Here is a 16,489-nt window from a genome sequence, read left to right on the forward strand (position 1 = left end):
CCATGGGTGACATTGTTTAGTACTTTAGTGTGTTAGCTACTGAAACAAAGAGCTTGCATAAAGTCTTTGTTACCGTTCTGAAAATCTTTTTCCTCGACTTCAAATTGATCACCTGGCTATGGCTTTGTAGAAAGTCCCCAAGCACTCTTCATCTGTCTGCCTTCTGTCAAAGGGGGAAGCATTACCATATCACAGCACTCAGAGGTAGATTGTGTACAGAACTATACTTTGTACAGTGTCCTGTGAATTTTGTTGTTATGCTTAAGAGTGGAAAGTACAGTATAATTAATATGCAAGGATTAGAAATATTCTTAATATTCATGTGTATATGTACATGATAATCCCCAGTAAGAATAATGGTTAGGCAAACATGCCTGTAGTGGGATACTTAGCAATTCACCAGCAATTTATAATTTAAAATGGGGGTCTTGTTTCACTTCATCCCATTATGCTACCTCTGTTTTGTTAGCAGAAGGTATCAATATAATTTGGGTTAGTACAAGTAAGAGCTGTGTACTGGCTCTTTGTGGTTACCTGACAGGGACAACAGCTGTTGGCAAACTGAAGGTGATGAATCAGCTAATATTGTCATACCAAGTACTGGTGGCAGTTTTGCTTGTCTTTATAGGACACAGTTTCATACTGCTATAACAATTAGTTTAATATGACCCACAGGGCATTAAACAAATAGGAAGAAAATCAGTGTGTCATGTAGTATTATCATGAACTACAGGCGGGTATCCATAGATAAGTGTCATGACAAAGTTATTGGATGGTGATATAGCTTTGCTACAAAGGCAGTCAGGGAAGAAGGCTGCTTGAAATGTTGTTTGTTTTTTCCAGTAGTGTGACAGGGACAATGACACCTTTCTAGATACTTATTTTCCCAGTAGTGTGACAGGGACAATGACACCTTTCTAGATGTTTATTTTCCCAGTAGTGTGACAGGGACAATGACACCTTTCTAGATGTTTATTTTCCCAGTAGTGACAGGGACAATGATACCTTTCTAGATGTTCATTTTCCCAGTAGTGTGACAGGGACAATGACACATTTCTAGATGCTTATTTTCCCAGTAGTGTGACAGGGACAATGACCCCTTTCTAGATGTTTATTTTCCCAGTAGTGTGACAGAGACAATGACACCTTTCTAGATGTTTATTTTCCCAGTAGTGTGACAGGGACAATGACACCTTTCTAGATGTTTATTTTCCCAGTAGTGTGACAGGGACAATGACTCCTTTCTAGATGTTTATTTTCCCAGTAGTGTGATAGGGACAATGACTCCTTTCTAGATGTTTATTTTCCAAGTAGTGTGACAGGGACAATGACACCTTTCTAGATGTTTATTTTCCTAGTAGTGTGACAGGGACAATGACACATTTCTAGATGTTTATTTTCCCAGTAGTGTGACAGGGACAGTGACACCTTTCTAGATGTTTATTTTCCCAGTAGTGTGAAAGGGACAGTGACACCTTTCTAGATGTTTATTTTCCCAGTAGTGTGACAGGGACAATGACACCTTTCTAGATGTTTATTTTCCCAGTAGTGTGACAGGGACAATGACACCTTTCTAGATGTTTATACGGACTGTAATTTCTGTTAAAAGGAAATGAGGATCATGATAACCCAGGTGGTCACAAGGCATGTTGTTACTGCTGCCTTCGTTGATGACCAAAGTGCATCTTAAGATAAAACAAAGGCTGGAATTTTTTTTGTCTTTATTTTTTTGCCCTATACCTTCTTACAATCAAGCCTCCTCCAGTCAGACTTGAACCCTTTCATTGCCCTGCATTAGGCATCCCCAGCATGTGGGTTAGATCCATCCAGACAGGCCTTTATCCAGGCAGACAATGTGATGGTTTATGCCCTTACAGAGGCATCCCAGCAGTGAGGCTGTACATATGATAGGCCTTACCCTTTTCCTGGGGTAGAATGTGACCCATGTAATTAATGAGGTCTCCATACCTTCCCCTACCTGAGTGTAAATTCCTGGCATCTTATCTGAAAGTTAATATGTACACAGCATAATAGCTGAATGCCTGCCCTGGCATTACCTCGTGTCACTGATACTCCTCCGATGGATTGTATCACTGAAATGACCTCGTTCACCTATCCACCAGGAAACTCATGCCAATCTTGCCCATGACTGCAGCCACAGATGCCTGAGCCCCTACTTGAACCAAGGTCCCTCTATTTCAGTGGAATGGGTTCAATATTACACAGCTTTTATAAGTTAACTTTTATAGGACACAAGGAATTAATACTTTGGTTCTTGGTTTCTATGTAGTTTATTTATGTATGATTTCCTAATCCATTTGTGTATTCTGTATTCTTTTGCACTTCATTGTTAACTCATTCAATCCAGAGCAGCAGGAAGCTAATAATCCTTTTGCCTCCTGAAGTCTTCTAAGCCAGGAAACTATTTGCTACCTGAGAGCATTTTCCAAGATCTGCTATTGCAAATGTACCCAGTGTGATTCTCAGTATCCCATAAAAACTACAAGTTGCAAGTCACAAAAAAATATTTAAAATATGAAACCTGTTTGTTAAACAATGGATTATGCACTGGTGTTAGTATTAAAGGTCTGTCTTGGGGATGATGATTTTATATTGCAAATTTATGAAAGAAAAAGCTGGCATTTTATTTGCCAAAAAATATTAGTGTTATGGTGACCAAACGGTTATGGCTCTGTAGGCATACAAAATAGATCCAAATGACTTGTTCAAGCTGTTCATTGATGTATGACATGATCATACAGCAGAATGCTATTTTGTGATATTGCACAATATATGTAAATTTATTATGTAAAGTTTTCACAATATTTCAAAACAATATTAGTCTTCAAACTGTGCTTGTTTGACTGCAAATATCAGTAACAAAATGGTGTGCCTTAATATTGTGTATAAGATGATACAAATTGTTTTGCTGTAGGTCACACATCATCTGTGATATTAATGCAGGTATGTAAATATTGCCAATAGTGCTAATTTTATTACCAAGTAAATAAGTATATCTCAGAACATCTTTACATTACCCCATGCCTTAATGTTATGTTTTACTAACACAACTGCTTGCATATGCTACCGCAACATGACCACATCACACTCCCATTTTTGCATTAATAATGTACGTATAGAAATATATCATAATCTGCATAACTTTTTGCAAACACTCTTCTACACTGATCATGTCACTGGGCATGCTTATCAAATCATATCAACTTGTAAATGCCACCAAACATCCTTAGTTTTAGGAAGTTATCTGTACCAGCACTTTTAGATTCTGAAAACATTGACAATGATAATCATCTCAGGAGTAGAGGGACGTCTCCTGTTAAGATGACTGTAGTAAGAATCTTTGTGTTCAACATCTTTGTATCCTGTATAGGAAGGGTTAAAATGTGAAACTGCATTGCGTGCAAAGAAATAAGCTAAAATGAGTTGTTTTTCTTGTAAGGAATTTGCTGACCAGAAAGGAATGCACAGATGCTACTTTGGTCCAGGCACAGGCCTATCTTGGGACTGACCTCTGACCAAGGAGGAGTGCATAGATGTTACCTTGATGTAGGCACCAACTTATCTTGTGTCTGACTTTTTTACCATCTAAGGCTCCACTGAGTGAATTTATAGCCTTGACTGAAATTCCTTGTCTAGTAACCAGCTGCTGAGTATGCATGAAAGAGGGTATAAAAACCCATGTAAAGTGTGTAGAAATTAGACTGCTGACAACCAAGAACTTTTTGTGGCAGATCTCCATGCATGTTAAATAAACTCTTTTTTGGCCTACCTTTTTTGCTGCGTGATTCTTCCAGTATATGTTAAGAGTATTAAAAATCTTTTGACATTTCTGGCGCCTCTTCATAAGAGGGACTGAAAACCTGTACAGGAAGGGAGACGAATCTCCCTTGAATGGAAAGACCTCAAGAAGTCGTAAGTAGAGGCCAGTCACTCTTAGATTCGATCCGTGGACGGTGAAACGAGGCGGAAGATCCGCAGTAAGGTAAGCTTTTTTATTTGTAAAAGTTTTTTTATTTAAAAGGGACTAGTCATAAAGGAATTTCTTTTGTTTAAAATTTTACAAAAGACCGGTAGAGATCTCAGGAAAAGGAAACAGTTTTTCTTTTAAATAAGAAAAATGGGAACAGGAAGCAGTTGTTGTGTTAGGAAGGGCTGCTTAAATAAAAGGACTGAGGATGAGGAATATATGTTTAAATTACATCCGAAAAACTTGAAATATATAAAAAAATGGAAGAAAGACTATGGGTTTAGTGGTACCTTGAATAAATCAGAATGTCAAAATCTAGTGAGAGACAGGGACACAGGAGGTAAGGTTAAGAAACAAAAAGGTAGGATTTCCTCAAGCACAGAAATGGTTAGAAGAAGCTAATAAGAGACATAGGGAACAATTTTCAAATAAGGGAGATGGTGGCTCGAGTGCAAAAGATGCATTTTTTGTCCGAAAAGAGGATGATGAGACATCTGTTGCCTGTCGAGACCAACAGCCCTGTATCCGAAGTTAGAAAAGACATGGTTAGTCCACCCAAGTATCAGGAAAATGACACAGAGAATCAGGATAAAACTGTACCCTCTGTAGTACTGACAAAACAAGTAGGTGAAACCCTGCAACAAACCGTAATATAGATAAATCAGAATGGACGTAAGGAAGCTGAAATGCAAGAAGATGAATTAAATATAGTATCTGCAGACTCATATCCCTTATAGAAGTAGCAAATCCACAAGCAGGAACACCCGGTCAAGGTCCCACTATTTTAGTTTACCGACCTTGGACACGGGAAGACATCGCTGTGGAGGGCATACCACACCCAAAATTAGACATGACCAAGTTTTGTGAAAATATCGCAGGCATGATAGAAAGTTACAAGCTAAATGCGTGAGAGCTGGAGCAAGTAGTTCGACAAATTTTGGGTCCCGACTGGCACCTGGTCTGTGGGGACTGGGACCCCATAACCAGGGAAGATGATAGACCACTTGCCTACAATTCAGACTCCTACCAAAAGCAGGTTAAGGATTTACTAGACCGTATTATGGAAAAATGGAAGCCTAGGGCAGACTGGACCTGTATCAATAGATGTGTGCAAGAAGACGATGAAAAAGTAGATAACTACTTGCACAGACTTACCCAGTGTTTTGATAACCATAGTGGAATAGACAAACCACCCAATCAAGAAAAGGATTCACCTTATGAACAACAGTTAAAAAATGCCTTTAAAAGGATGTAGGACTGCAATCAGTAACTTCATTCACAAACATATGATAGATCATAGCACGTCTGCAACCCTTACTGGAGTATGCAAGACATGCAGAAAAATATTTAGAAGAAAGGAAAAGAAACAAGCTCAAACCTTTACGTGAGTGAAGATGGGACACTTATGCTATTGCAAGGTCCAACTAACAGGGGTAGAGGAAGGGGCAGAGGCAGGGGCAGAGGAAGAGGAATGTGGGACATTCAAGATTATGAAGGCAGACAGAAAAGAGGAGAATGTTTCAAATGTGGCAGAAAGGGACATTTTGCCAGGGATTGCCGGTCTTCTGAAAGAACTAAAACCACCCCGGATCACGAGTCAGCATGACTATATGATGGTGGTGGAGGTGAATCAGACCCGGACAAAAAGGCTGATGGGCCAGACTCAATAAGGCAGAGTGAAAAGGAAGCTTTTGAGGACATAAACGAAGAGGGTAAGGGAATGTGCAGGATGGGAGAATGAAATGACTGATTTTTCAGACAAAGGTGAATATCAGGTTGTTAATTTAACAGCGCTTGCTGTAACTATGCAGCTAGAGGCACAACCGATTATCACACTTCAAGTGGAAGGGAAGGATGTAGAATTTTTGTGTGATTCAGGGGCCTCCAGGACCCTGCTAAAAACCTCTGCAGTGCCATCTGATGTAACTTCTGATGACTATGTATTAGTCAAGGCAGCCAATGGCGCATTTATAAAGAACCACTATCTAAACCCTTATGGTTTACGGACCCTGAAACTAACCAAACTATCAGATTTCGAGTCATTATTTCCAAAATTTGCCCTGTAAACTTATTAGGGAGAGATTTGATGCATGTGTTTGGCATAGCAGCTGTGCCGACTGCATCAGGGATTCTAGCCAAACGAGTAGAAATTCAAGATGTTATGTTGCAGGTGGGGCAGGGTGATTTACACTACTGGTACAGTAATGATCTTGTCGAAACTGGACCACAAAATGTAGTTAATGAGCTAACTAATTTAGCCTTAAGCAAATATGGCACACAACCGCCAGTGGTAGCTAAACAACTACATTGTACAATGTACTACAGAAAGCATGTAGGACCAGGCGACAAATATGAAGAGCAATTCTTTAAACACAAGGTCACAAAAATCTTGTTACAAAACCTATATTGGGATAAAGCAGGAAATTCTGCAGTTACATGCAGTCTTACAAAAGATATGCAGTTACTTTTAATAATTCTATTGCACATGTCTCTGTAACAAGGGAAGAACAAATGGCATGGTATCTGGTGGGAGGAAAGTTACTGAATGGGCTAAAATGACGCCAGAACAGTTGGCATGTAAAGACAGGTACAAAGACTAAATTGGGTCACCCAGGCCAGACCAACAGTGCACCTCCGTGAAGACAGGCTAACACCACCGGGAGGCCATTCTGACTATATCTCCTAACGCCACAGGAAGAATTAAAGTTACAATCAGTGCCAGACTCCTTATGGTCCCGGGCAACATGACATTGGGCTAATAAGAACAGCAGGACAGGTTAAAATAACTCCAAAATCCGACTTTAGACCTCTGGCGTCAGTATCCGCTAAGTAAAAGGCAGAAGAAGGCATTCTACCAGTGATCACGGCTCTATTACAAGCTGGGGTTTTAATTCCATGCACAGATTCACGTGTAACACACCCTTGTTCCCAGTAAGGAAACCGGATGGGACCTGGAGAATGGTACAGGATCTGCAGGCTGTGAATGCTGCTGTGGTACCAAGGGCTCCTATGGTCCCAGATCCATCTGTTTTGTTAAATGATATCCTTCCCACAGATAAGTATTTTTCTGTCATTGATATCAGTAACGATTTTTTCCATCCTCTACAGGAAACTAGTAGGTTTTGGTTCGCTTACGTTCATGAGCAAGCGGTACACCTACACAAGGCTGCGAGGGATATTGTGAAAGCCAAGAAATGTCAACAAACCTGGCACAGTTTCAACCGAGCATGGCTGTCATCTACTGTTATACGTGGGCGACATCTTACTGGCTGCACCCACGGAGGCTGTCTGTGAGTCGAAACTATTCGGTTATTGCATTTCTTGGCAAAGAGGGACATAAGGTAAACAAATCTAAATTACAATTTTGTAAAGCTGAAGTACGATATCTAGGCTATACCATTTCAAATGCTGGTAGACAACTGGATAGCTGTAGAAAAGAAGCTATTTTACAGGCACCAATGCCCAGTACAAAAAGAAATGATGTCATTTTTAGGAATAACTAACTTTAGTTGGATTCCCAATTATGCAGAGGAAGTGAGTCCACTTTCAGAACTTATTTTGCACTTCCAGCAGCACATGTGGCTGAAATGGACAGATAAGGCAATACAGGCATTTACTAGGGTAAAGCAACTGATAGCAGGATCTGCAACACTTAGCTTCCCTGACTATACAAAACCTTTTGTTCAGACAGTAGATTGTAAGCAGGGCTTTATGACATCGGTTCTTTACAAATTTATGGGGATAAGTTGAGGCCATTAGCTTTTATTCCAGTAAACTGGACACAGTGGCACGATCCACACTGTGTACAAGCAGTAGTCGCAGCTGCACTGGCCTGCAACCCTAGTTTTGTTTCATGACCTTGTAATACTTCTACAGGATAAAGTTACCTTTCTCTCCTAGCAGACACTTGTCCTGCATGACAACATTACTATCACAACCACACATGACCATTGAGCGATGCACCACTCTTAATCCAGCCACGCTGTTACCTACAGCTGATGACGGTGCACCTCACGTATGTTTAGACTTAATACACTCTAATGTCTTGCCAAGACCAGACCTTAAGGATCAGCCTTTGGCAAATTCAGATTGGACCCTGTTGGTAGATGGGTCAGCGTAAGAATGAGGCAGGTATTACACAAGTGGGTTATGCAGTCACAACTGAGACTAAGGTACTAGAGGCAAAACCTCTCCCCAGGAATCTGTCTGAATTGATTGCTTTGACCAGAGCATGTACCATTTCCAAGGATAAGGCAGTTACTATCTACACAGATAGTCAGTATGCTTTTTCCACGGTCCATGTCTTTGCACAGCAACGGAAAAATGGTTACTGCCTCAGGAAAGGAAATAACCCACAAGGATTTAATTCTTAGCCTCTTACAAGCTGTCCAACTGCCACGGGATTGGCTATCTGTAAGTCGCAGCACACACAAATGCCAAGGATCCAGTATCACTTGGAAATGCACTAGCTGACAAAACTGCAAACCTCTACTTTTGCACTCGAGACCACACAGAAGGAACTTCATCCTACAGATAAATTTGATCTACAAACTTTACAAGTAATGCAGGAACTTAGTACAGTTCAGGAAAAACAGCGATGGGTTAAATATGGGGCTATTCAGAAGGATGAAGTCTTTGTAGGTCCAAATGATAAGTATGTCTTGCCAACAAACCTTTTAGGTATGCCTCATTAGTGGCCCATCTCATCTGGGCCCTGCTGCTATGGTTCAAATGACCCAGCAAATTTTCTGGACCAAGGGCTTTATAGCATATGCTAAACGATTTTGTTTGTCGCCTGCTTTGCGCTGCCTCCGTATCCATTTCACACAATCTGTATGGATTTTATTGAACTAACCCCTGTTCAACAAAAGCGATTTGTATTAGTCATTATTGATGCTTTTACAAAATGGGTTGAAGCTTTTCCAGTAACACATCCAGATGCCCTGTCAGTAGCCAAGGCCAATAATATTATCCCTCATTTTGGGCTACCGCATCTATTCTGATAATGGCACACATTTTGTAAACCAAGTTATTCAAAAGCTGGCTGCCGTTTTCAGATGGAACTAAAACACCACTGTGCCTACCACCCACAGTCAGCAGGGTTGGTTGAACGCCATAATGGCATTCTCAAAGGCAAGTTACGTAAACTCATGGCCGAGACACATCAGTCTTGGATAAACTGCTTACCTCTGGCACTCCTGTCCATCACTCCCACTTCAAAAGGGGTCACACCATTTGAACTACTATATGGGAGAGTGGCAAGGTCTTTCGCGGAGCGTGAGGGTGAAGAGATAGCAGATTACATGAGGAAAATGCTGACAAAAACTAACACTTCTCTAACGAATGATTATTTTTCAGATCAGAAGAACAACAGGATCCTGGAAGTGAAGGCTGGCGAGTGGGTGTGGATTAAAATTATAAAAAGAAAAACGTGGGCCTCGGAAGGTCCATACCAGGTTTTGATTTGACACCCACAGCAGTTCGAATAAAGGAGCGAACATCTTGGATCCACCTGACACATTGCAAGATTGTCAGGAAATTTGAGTTGGAAAAGAATTTGAGTTCCCCTGAGGAACACTGATTAGTAGTAATCCTGTTTTTGTATGAACTTTTCTGACTGTTGTAGCAATGCAGGAAAATATCGGAGGGACAGCCTTTCCCACAAAGGCATTGTAGAATAATTTTGTTATTAGTGATTGTAAGTGTTGTTTGAAACTAGCCAAACAAAGAGAGATGAAAATACAGCTTGGCATCCACCTTTTACACGTATCAGGCTATTAAATATGCATATGCTTTGTCTTTTAATGTTTCAAATTGTTGGATATGCACAGCTATCCCGACTGTACATGGTGGTCTGATGTTAGGTACAGTCCAAATGATACATGGACCAATTTACTATTTGAAACTCGGAGATAGCCGTAAGGACAAAATAGCATTACCCCTCATGGGTCGTCAGAATGGAACTGTATGTTTCCAGAGATCTGGAAAAATTAAGGTTGGATGGAGTCAATGTAATATAACCATAATTCATAACTGTACATTAGATGGGCACTGTGCAACAAGTTTCAAGCCTATAAGAGTGCTTATTAATAGTACAGGCCTTATTAATGTCACTAGTTTTGTTGAAAAATGTTATCTGTGTATGATCTTTTGTTTAAAGGGATACAAGACAAAGGAAATCATTCTATTCCAGTAAATATCACTCTTAAAGTGAATGACTGTTATTTTGTCTGTGGTAAAAGCATACAAATGGTTACCAAGGAATTGGTCAGGCAGTTGTTTTGGCACCAGCTATAAGACATTCTTTACTCTTCCTCTTCCAAAAAAAAAAAAAAAATATGCGTGCTGTGAATAAACCTGTTAATCCCGTAGGTAACATTGATGCATCCTGGATCTATCATCGATTTGGCCCACAGTAGCAGCAAGGGACTGTCACACATGGACTTGGGCGATGATGTCATTTCTCTTCCAGCCTATGGGACAGTAAAATCTATTTGGGAGCTCAGAAAACTGTCAAAACTGTTAGAAACTCTGAGCAATGCAACTTTTTCTGCACTAGAGTTGGTGACGGATGAGCTAACTGCAATGAGGACTGTAGTGTTGCAGAATCGGATGGATTCATTTTTCCACCCACCCGAAGGAGAGGTAATGTGCTCTTTATCCAGAGGAGGTGTTGTTCTTTCATTCCTGACAATGAGCACGATATAGACAGTCATTTGGAGATCTTACAACAGTTTCTGAACTTACAAAACCAGGACAGAATCCATTGACTGACTTTTTCCAGAATTGGTTTGAAATTGGGGAACAGTATTTATGAATGTCTTAATTGCTGTATGTATTGGCATCCGAATGATAATATCAAGTGTATTGTCTGCCAATGCAACTAAAGCTTATTATTCTGAATATACAAAAATGAACTGTAAAAAAACCTGTATGAATAAAATGTATTACTGGGGATACAAAAATGTAGTAAGAATCTTGTGTTCAACATCTTTGTATCCTGTATAGGAAGGGTTAAAATGTGAAACTGCATAAGAAATGAGTTGTTTTTCTTAATTTGCTAAGGAATGCACAGATGCTACTTTGGTCCAGGCACAGGCCTATCTTGGGACTGACCTGTGCATAGATGTCAACTTATCTTGTGTCTGACTTTTTACCATCTAAGGCTCCACTGGTGAATTTATAGCCTTGACTGAAATTCCTTGTCTAGTAACCAGCTGCTGAAAACCCATGGACAACCAAGAACTTTTGTGGCAGATCTCCATGCATGTTAAATAAGTTTCTTCCAGTATATGTTAAGAGTATTAAAAATCTTTTGACAATGACGTAACTCTTAACAGGATACAAAGGGACTCTGCTTTTCGGGAGACCACACTCTTGCCACCATTTTCTCAGTTTATTCCCCCAAGAAGGCTGAGCCTGATGGCTCTTCTACTTGCACCCAGTCAACCCAGTTCTTCTGTGGTCATGGAAGCAGATGATTCCTTGGAAAATGAGAGCCCCAAAGCCCATTCTTCCTGTTCATAAGTCCCTCTTTGAGTTCAGCCACTCACAACAAGTGTTGGATGGGAGGAAGCCAGCCAGCCTTACTGGTCCCAAAGGTCAGCCTAACTGTTCCCCTGGCAGAGCACCCAGTCTCCTGTTGTAGCTCTTCTAAACTCCACTATAGCTGTCCTTTGAGGGTTTCCCTCAGCTCACATTCTTATTGCATATGGTAACACAGGCTCAATTGTCTGGGGCTTCACAAGGTCGATACCTAGTTCTGCTGCTAGGTGTCATCCATATGATGATCCAGAACACCTCTCTCTCTCCAGGATGGACAAGTTGGCAGCAGTTGCTCACTGCATCCTCCCCCTACCAGCTCCTACAGGTGCCCAAGCCGCTATTCAAACTTGGGTAATCTGTGACATAGTTAGGGCTTTACCCCTCTACATCACTCACTAACTTTTCTTAGTCTGTTTTGAGTGTATTAATTGACATAACACATGTATTGTTTATGCTGTTGTCATTGATTCATGTGGAGGTTTTGTTATTATTGTATTATTTAGTGGAACATTACCCTATATATATATATATATATATATATATATATATATATATATATATATATATAAATATATATATCACTTATCCTGCCACCTCTGCAATCCTACTTCTGTAGCAAACGTGCACATTAATCCTGTTTTACTTAGGAGTTGTGCTAGATTGGCACAGGCAACTCTGCCAGTCTTAACTGGTGGAGACTGCCTCTCACTACACTTTCATTGTACTAAAAAAAGAAAAAATCAAAACACATGCTTTGTTCTTTCTGAGTGGCATTAAAGTTTACCTGCAAGCTTTTGTTAAGCATTTTCTCATCTTCAAGACATAACATAAAGGTTTCCTTCTTCCTGTAAGACAAAATTAACAGAAGTGAAATAAACTGCTACATAAGAATATTACTGGTACAAGCAAAGAGATCACTAAGAATGACATTCAGTAAATGTGTATGAGTAATGCTAGCAAAAGTAAACCTCATTTTCACATTCAAATTCTTCTTACTCTGAAAGGTTACTAGGCAACTACCGTTCTTTAACACTCCCACCCATGCAACCCTTTAAAAGTTGAAAGTATTGTAGAGTGTTTTCTAAAGTGTGCACAGTATCTGAGCAGGCGCACCGAGTGGAACACCGGGGTCAGATGTTGTTAGCGCTACATATCAGTGACCTTAGACGGGAAACCACACATAGGAGTAAGCCAGGGATGTGTGGGCCAAGGAAAGAGACAGAGGCCAAACATTAAGTCAGACTGGGTGTAGTGTCAGACTGTTGTCGAGAAGACCTCCTGCAGTGGAGTTAGATGGAGTATTCTACTGGGATATTGACTTGTGGCTACAATTTTAATATCCTGCCCTCATCACCTACACATTTCCATAACGCATACTGGGTCTTCCCTCCGAATGAGATAGTGAGCAAACTGCACACACACACACACACACACACACACACACACACACACACACACACACACACACACACACACACACTTTTTTGTAAAGGCATTCATAAAAGAATAAGTGGCTATGGAGGAAATGTTCACCATGGACATATTTTTGAAACTATTACTAGAAGCAGTTACCTTATTGGTAGAATGCCATGTGACATTACTAGCTAATAGTGTTTTAACCTTTTAGCTACATACAAAACAGTGCAGTGGTCAGTCCATTTGCATAAGGTCAGCCTGACAGGTGACCCACCCTCTTTCCTATGAGCAAAGGAGAACACCTGGTTTGTTTTCCTGACCTCATGCATATTACAAAGGTAGAACAATATTGGTATACATCCAAGGAATGATGTATGTGCCACCTCCCATGGTCCAAGATTCTAGTCTAGGAAAATAGAAGGAAATGAATGGATTGGTTGTGCCACAACTCAGATAAAATCTTAAGAAAAAAATGAGAGCTGTTTCTCAGAAATCCCCTGTATTTGTGTTTGACTCTTTAGTCCTGATCTTTTACAGTTTCAACTCTAGTATACTTTTGTCATTCTATTTTACACATGCACTTTAATCAGGTACTAGGCTACACAAAATATTTTCCAGCTCACCTATATAAATGGAGTGTTACCCCTTCCTTGTACTCATTTCTTTCTGATGAAGACAGAATAAGTACAGTGCGTACTCTAAATAATTAAATAGGAAGGCTACCATAGCCTACTAAAATACCACAGAGTACATTTTAGCCAAAGGAAAAAAGCTCCAGTGTGAAGGTGGGAAAGATAAGGAAGGGTGTCAGGTCTGATTAAGGATGAAATAGATCCAGCCCTTCTATGTCTAAGTTTAAAGTGCACCCTTGTGAATGTCTCTGTATGTACACATGATGCAATCACTGAGGCTGTCAGACTAATTGGACAACTGTGTTACATGATGATGTGTACAGTGCCTTTCTTTAATATGTACAATGCTTAAAAGCACTCCGATATGATGGACAGCTTTGTTCAGTCAACAACAGTACCAAGTCCATAGCTCCAGACCAGCACATTTATAAAGAAATCCCTCCCCCAGTAAAAACATTTATGATTAGAAAGTGTCAAAACAAGGATTATGAAGGATGTTCTGTGACATGTTCACAAGGATTTAGCTGTGAATACTAAATAGCACAGATACTTGATGACTTTACCCCTAACCGGGAAAAGCCGGAAGACAAAAACAAACTTGATGACTTTACTACACCCTTTGAAACTGTTTTAATATGCACATATAAAGCTAAGCAAAAACCTGTGAAAATGGCATCAACCAATAAGGCACAACACCTACATATAAAGTCTAGCTAAAAGTCTGTGTATGGTGCTAATCTTTTTTAATTTAGTCTGTAGAGTGTTTGTGGTATCAGAGAATCAAATGTTTGCTCATGCCACAATGTGTTTCACTTTGAGCCAAAGAACAGGCCTGCTCCTGTAGCATAGAGGGATAAATCCATGACAGCACTCTAGATGATTCATGCTTCAGAATGTTCAACTAGTCTCCCAGTCATTGGATGGAGGAGGATAGCAGTGAGTAGCCAGTGTCAGCACACTCATCGTTAAGAGGAGGAGGAGGATGAACACTACATTGGCAACACCAGGAGAAGAGCAGACATACTGCCTACAGCAAGGAGCATAGCCTGCACCCAATGCCCGATGAATATCACTGTTCAGTGATCTGCATTTATGGAATAAATGTCCCAGTGCCAAATGAGTGACATGAACAGATGCATTTATGGTATATTAAAGGAAATGTCCCAATGCCAAATGAGTGACATGAACAGGTGCATTTATGGAATATTAAAGGAAATGTCCCAATGCCAAATGAGTGACATGAACGGGTGCATTTATGGAATATTAAGGGAAATGTCCCAATGCCAAATGAGTGACATGAACAGGTGCATTTATGGAATATTAAGGGAAATGTCCCAATGCCAAATGAGTGACATGAACATGTGCATTTATGGAATATTAAGGGAAATGTCCCAATGCCAAATGAGTGACATGAACAGGTGCACTTATGGAATATTAAGGGAAATGTCCCAATGCCAAATGAGTGACATGAACAGGTGCACTTATGGAATATTAAGGGAAATGTCCCAATGCCAAATGAGTGACATGAACAGGTGCATTTATGGACTATGAAGGGAAATGTCCCAATGCCAAATGAGTGACATGAACAGGTGCATTTATGGAATATTAAGGGAAATGTCCCAATGCCAAATGAGTGACATGAACAGGTGCATTTATGGAATATTAAGGGAAATGTCCCAATGCCAAATGAGTGGCATGAACATGTGCATTTATGGAATATTAAGGGAAATGTCCCAATGCCGAATGAGTGACATGAACAGGTGCATTTATGGAATATTAAGGGAAATGTCCCAATGCCAAATGAGTGACATGAACAGGTGCATTTATGGAATATTAAGGGAAATGTCCCAATGCCAAATGAGTGACATGAACAGGTGCATTTATGGAATATTAAAGGAAATGTCCCAATGCCAAATGAGTGACATGAGCAGGTGCATTTATGGAATATTAAGGGAAATGTCCCAATGCCAAATGAGTGGCATGAACAGGTGCATTTATGGAATATTAAGGGAAATGTCCCAATGCCAAATGAGTGACATGAACATGTGCATTTATGGAATATTAAGGGAAATGTCCCAATGCCAAATGAGTGACATGAACAGGTACACTTATGGAATATTAAGGGAAATGTCCCAATGCCAAATGAGTGACATGAACAGGTACACTTATGGAATACTAAGGGAAATATCTCAATGCCAAATGAGTGACATGAACAAGCTTCCCTTAAACTAAACCTGCAACATTGGTGGCTAACAAAAAAAAAATGGAGAGAAACAGAGAAGCCTCAAAGAAATCAGCAATGCACAAAACTTAAAGCCAACACACCAGTAATGATATTATCTACAGTCAGTGTACTAAATTATCAGAATATTAATAACTTTACCTCTTCTCTTCCTTCAGTTTGGTATGAAGCTTCAGTATCTGTCTGTCACAGGCTTCCAACTCTTTCAGCAGTTTTGCCTTGAACTGTGGCTTGTCCTTAAAAAGTAAAATAATTTTTTAACATTAAGTTATGTGAAGGTATGATGCCATTAATACTATATACATAGTAATGTTTAGTGACTATATTACGCTTCATTGTTATATCTATTATTCCTGTTAGCTAGCTATATAAAAGTCATTGTAAAATAAATGACTGGCATTTTAGTCAAGTAAGTGATTTCTCCATTTGCCTTCAGGACATCACTGGATTGAGTAATATTACAAGGTATGAGTAATAGTTAAAATGCACTTTTTCTAGATGATGCATACAAGATAGCTAGAAACTGTTTTTTGTGGTGGCTATCATATAAAGTTATGTTCTGAACTCTAGAACATAAATATTTTTATATGGTTAAGCTTTATTTTGATAACCAAATTCCAGTTAGAATTCTGTCAAGGACATTGATTTTTGGTTTTCAAAAAAATG

The 16,489-nt window shown here is 39.7% G+C and overlaps 1 protein-coding gene across 1 annotated transcript in view; it reads right to left on the reverse strand.

Moving 5' to 3' along the window:
* Positions 1-16,489, reverse strand: part of LOC122801984 (CAP-Gly domain-containing linker protein 1-like) — a 141,151-nt gene that overhangs the window by 6,279 nt on the left and 118,383 nt on the right. The window contains exons 8-9 of the mRNA XM_044071756.1: positions 15,965-16,059; positions 12,318-12,378 (exon numbers count right to left, since the gene is read on the reverse strand). Coding sequence (XP_043927691.1) covers positions 12,318-12,378; positions 15,965-16,059 — 156 coding nt within the window. The remainder of the gene's footprint in view (positions 1-12,317; positions 12,379-15,964; positions 16,060-16,489) is intronic.

Source organism: Protopterus annectens, chromosome 1.part0 (assembly GCF_019279795.1).
Source record: "Protopterus annectens isolate FY-2018-M chromosome 1.part0, PAN1.0, whole genome shotgun sequence".
In the NCBI taxonomy this organism is placed as follows: Eukaryota; Metazoa; Chordata; order Ceratodontiformes; family Protopteridae; genus Protopterus; species Protopterus annectens.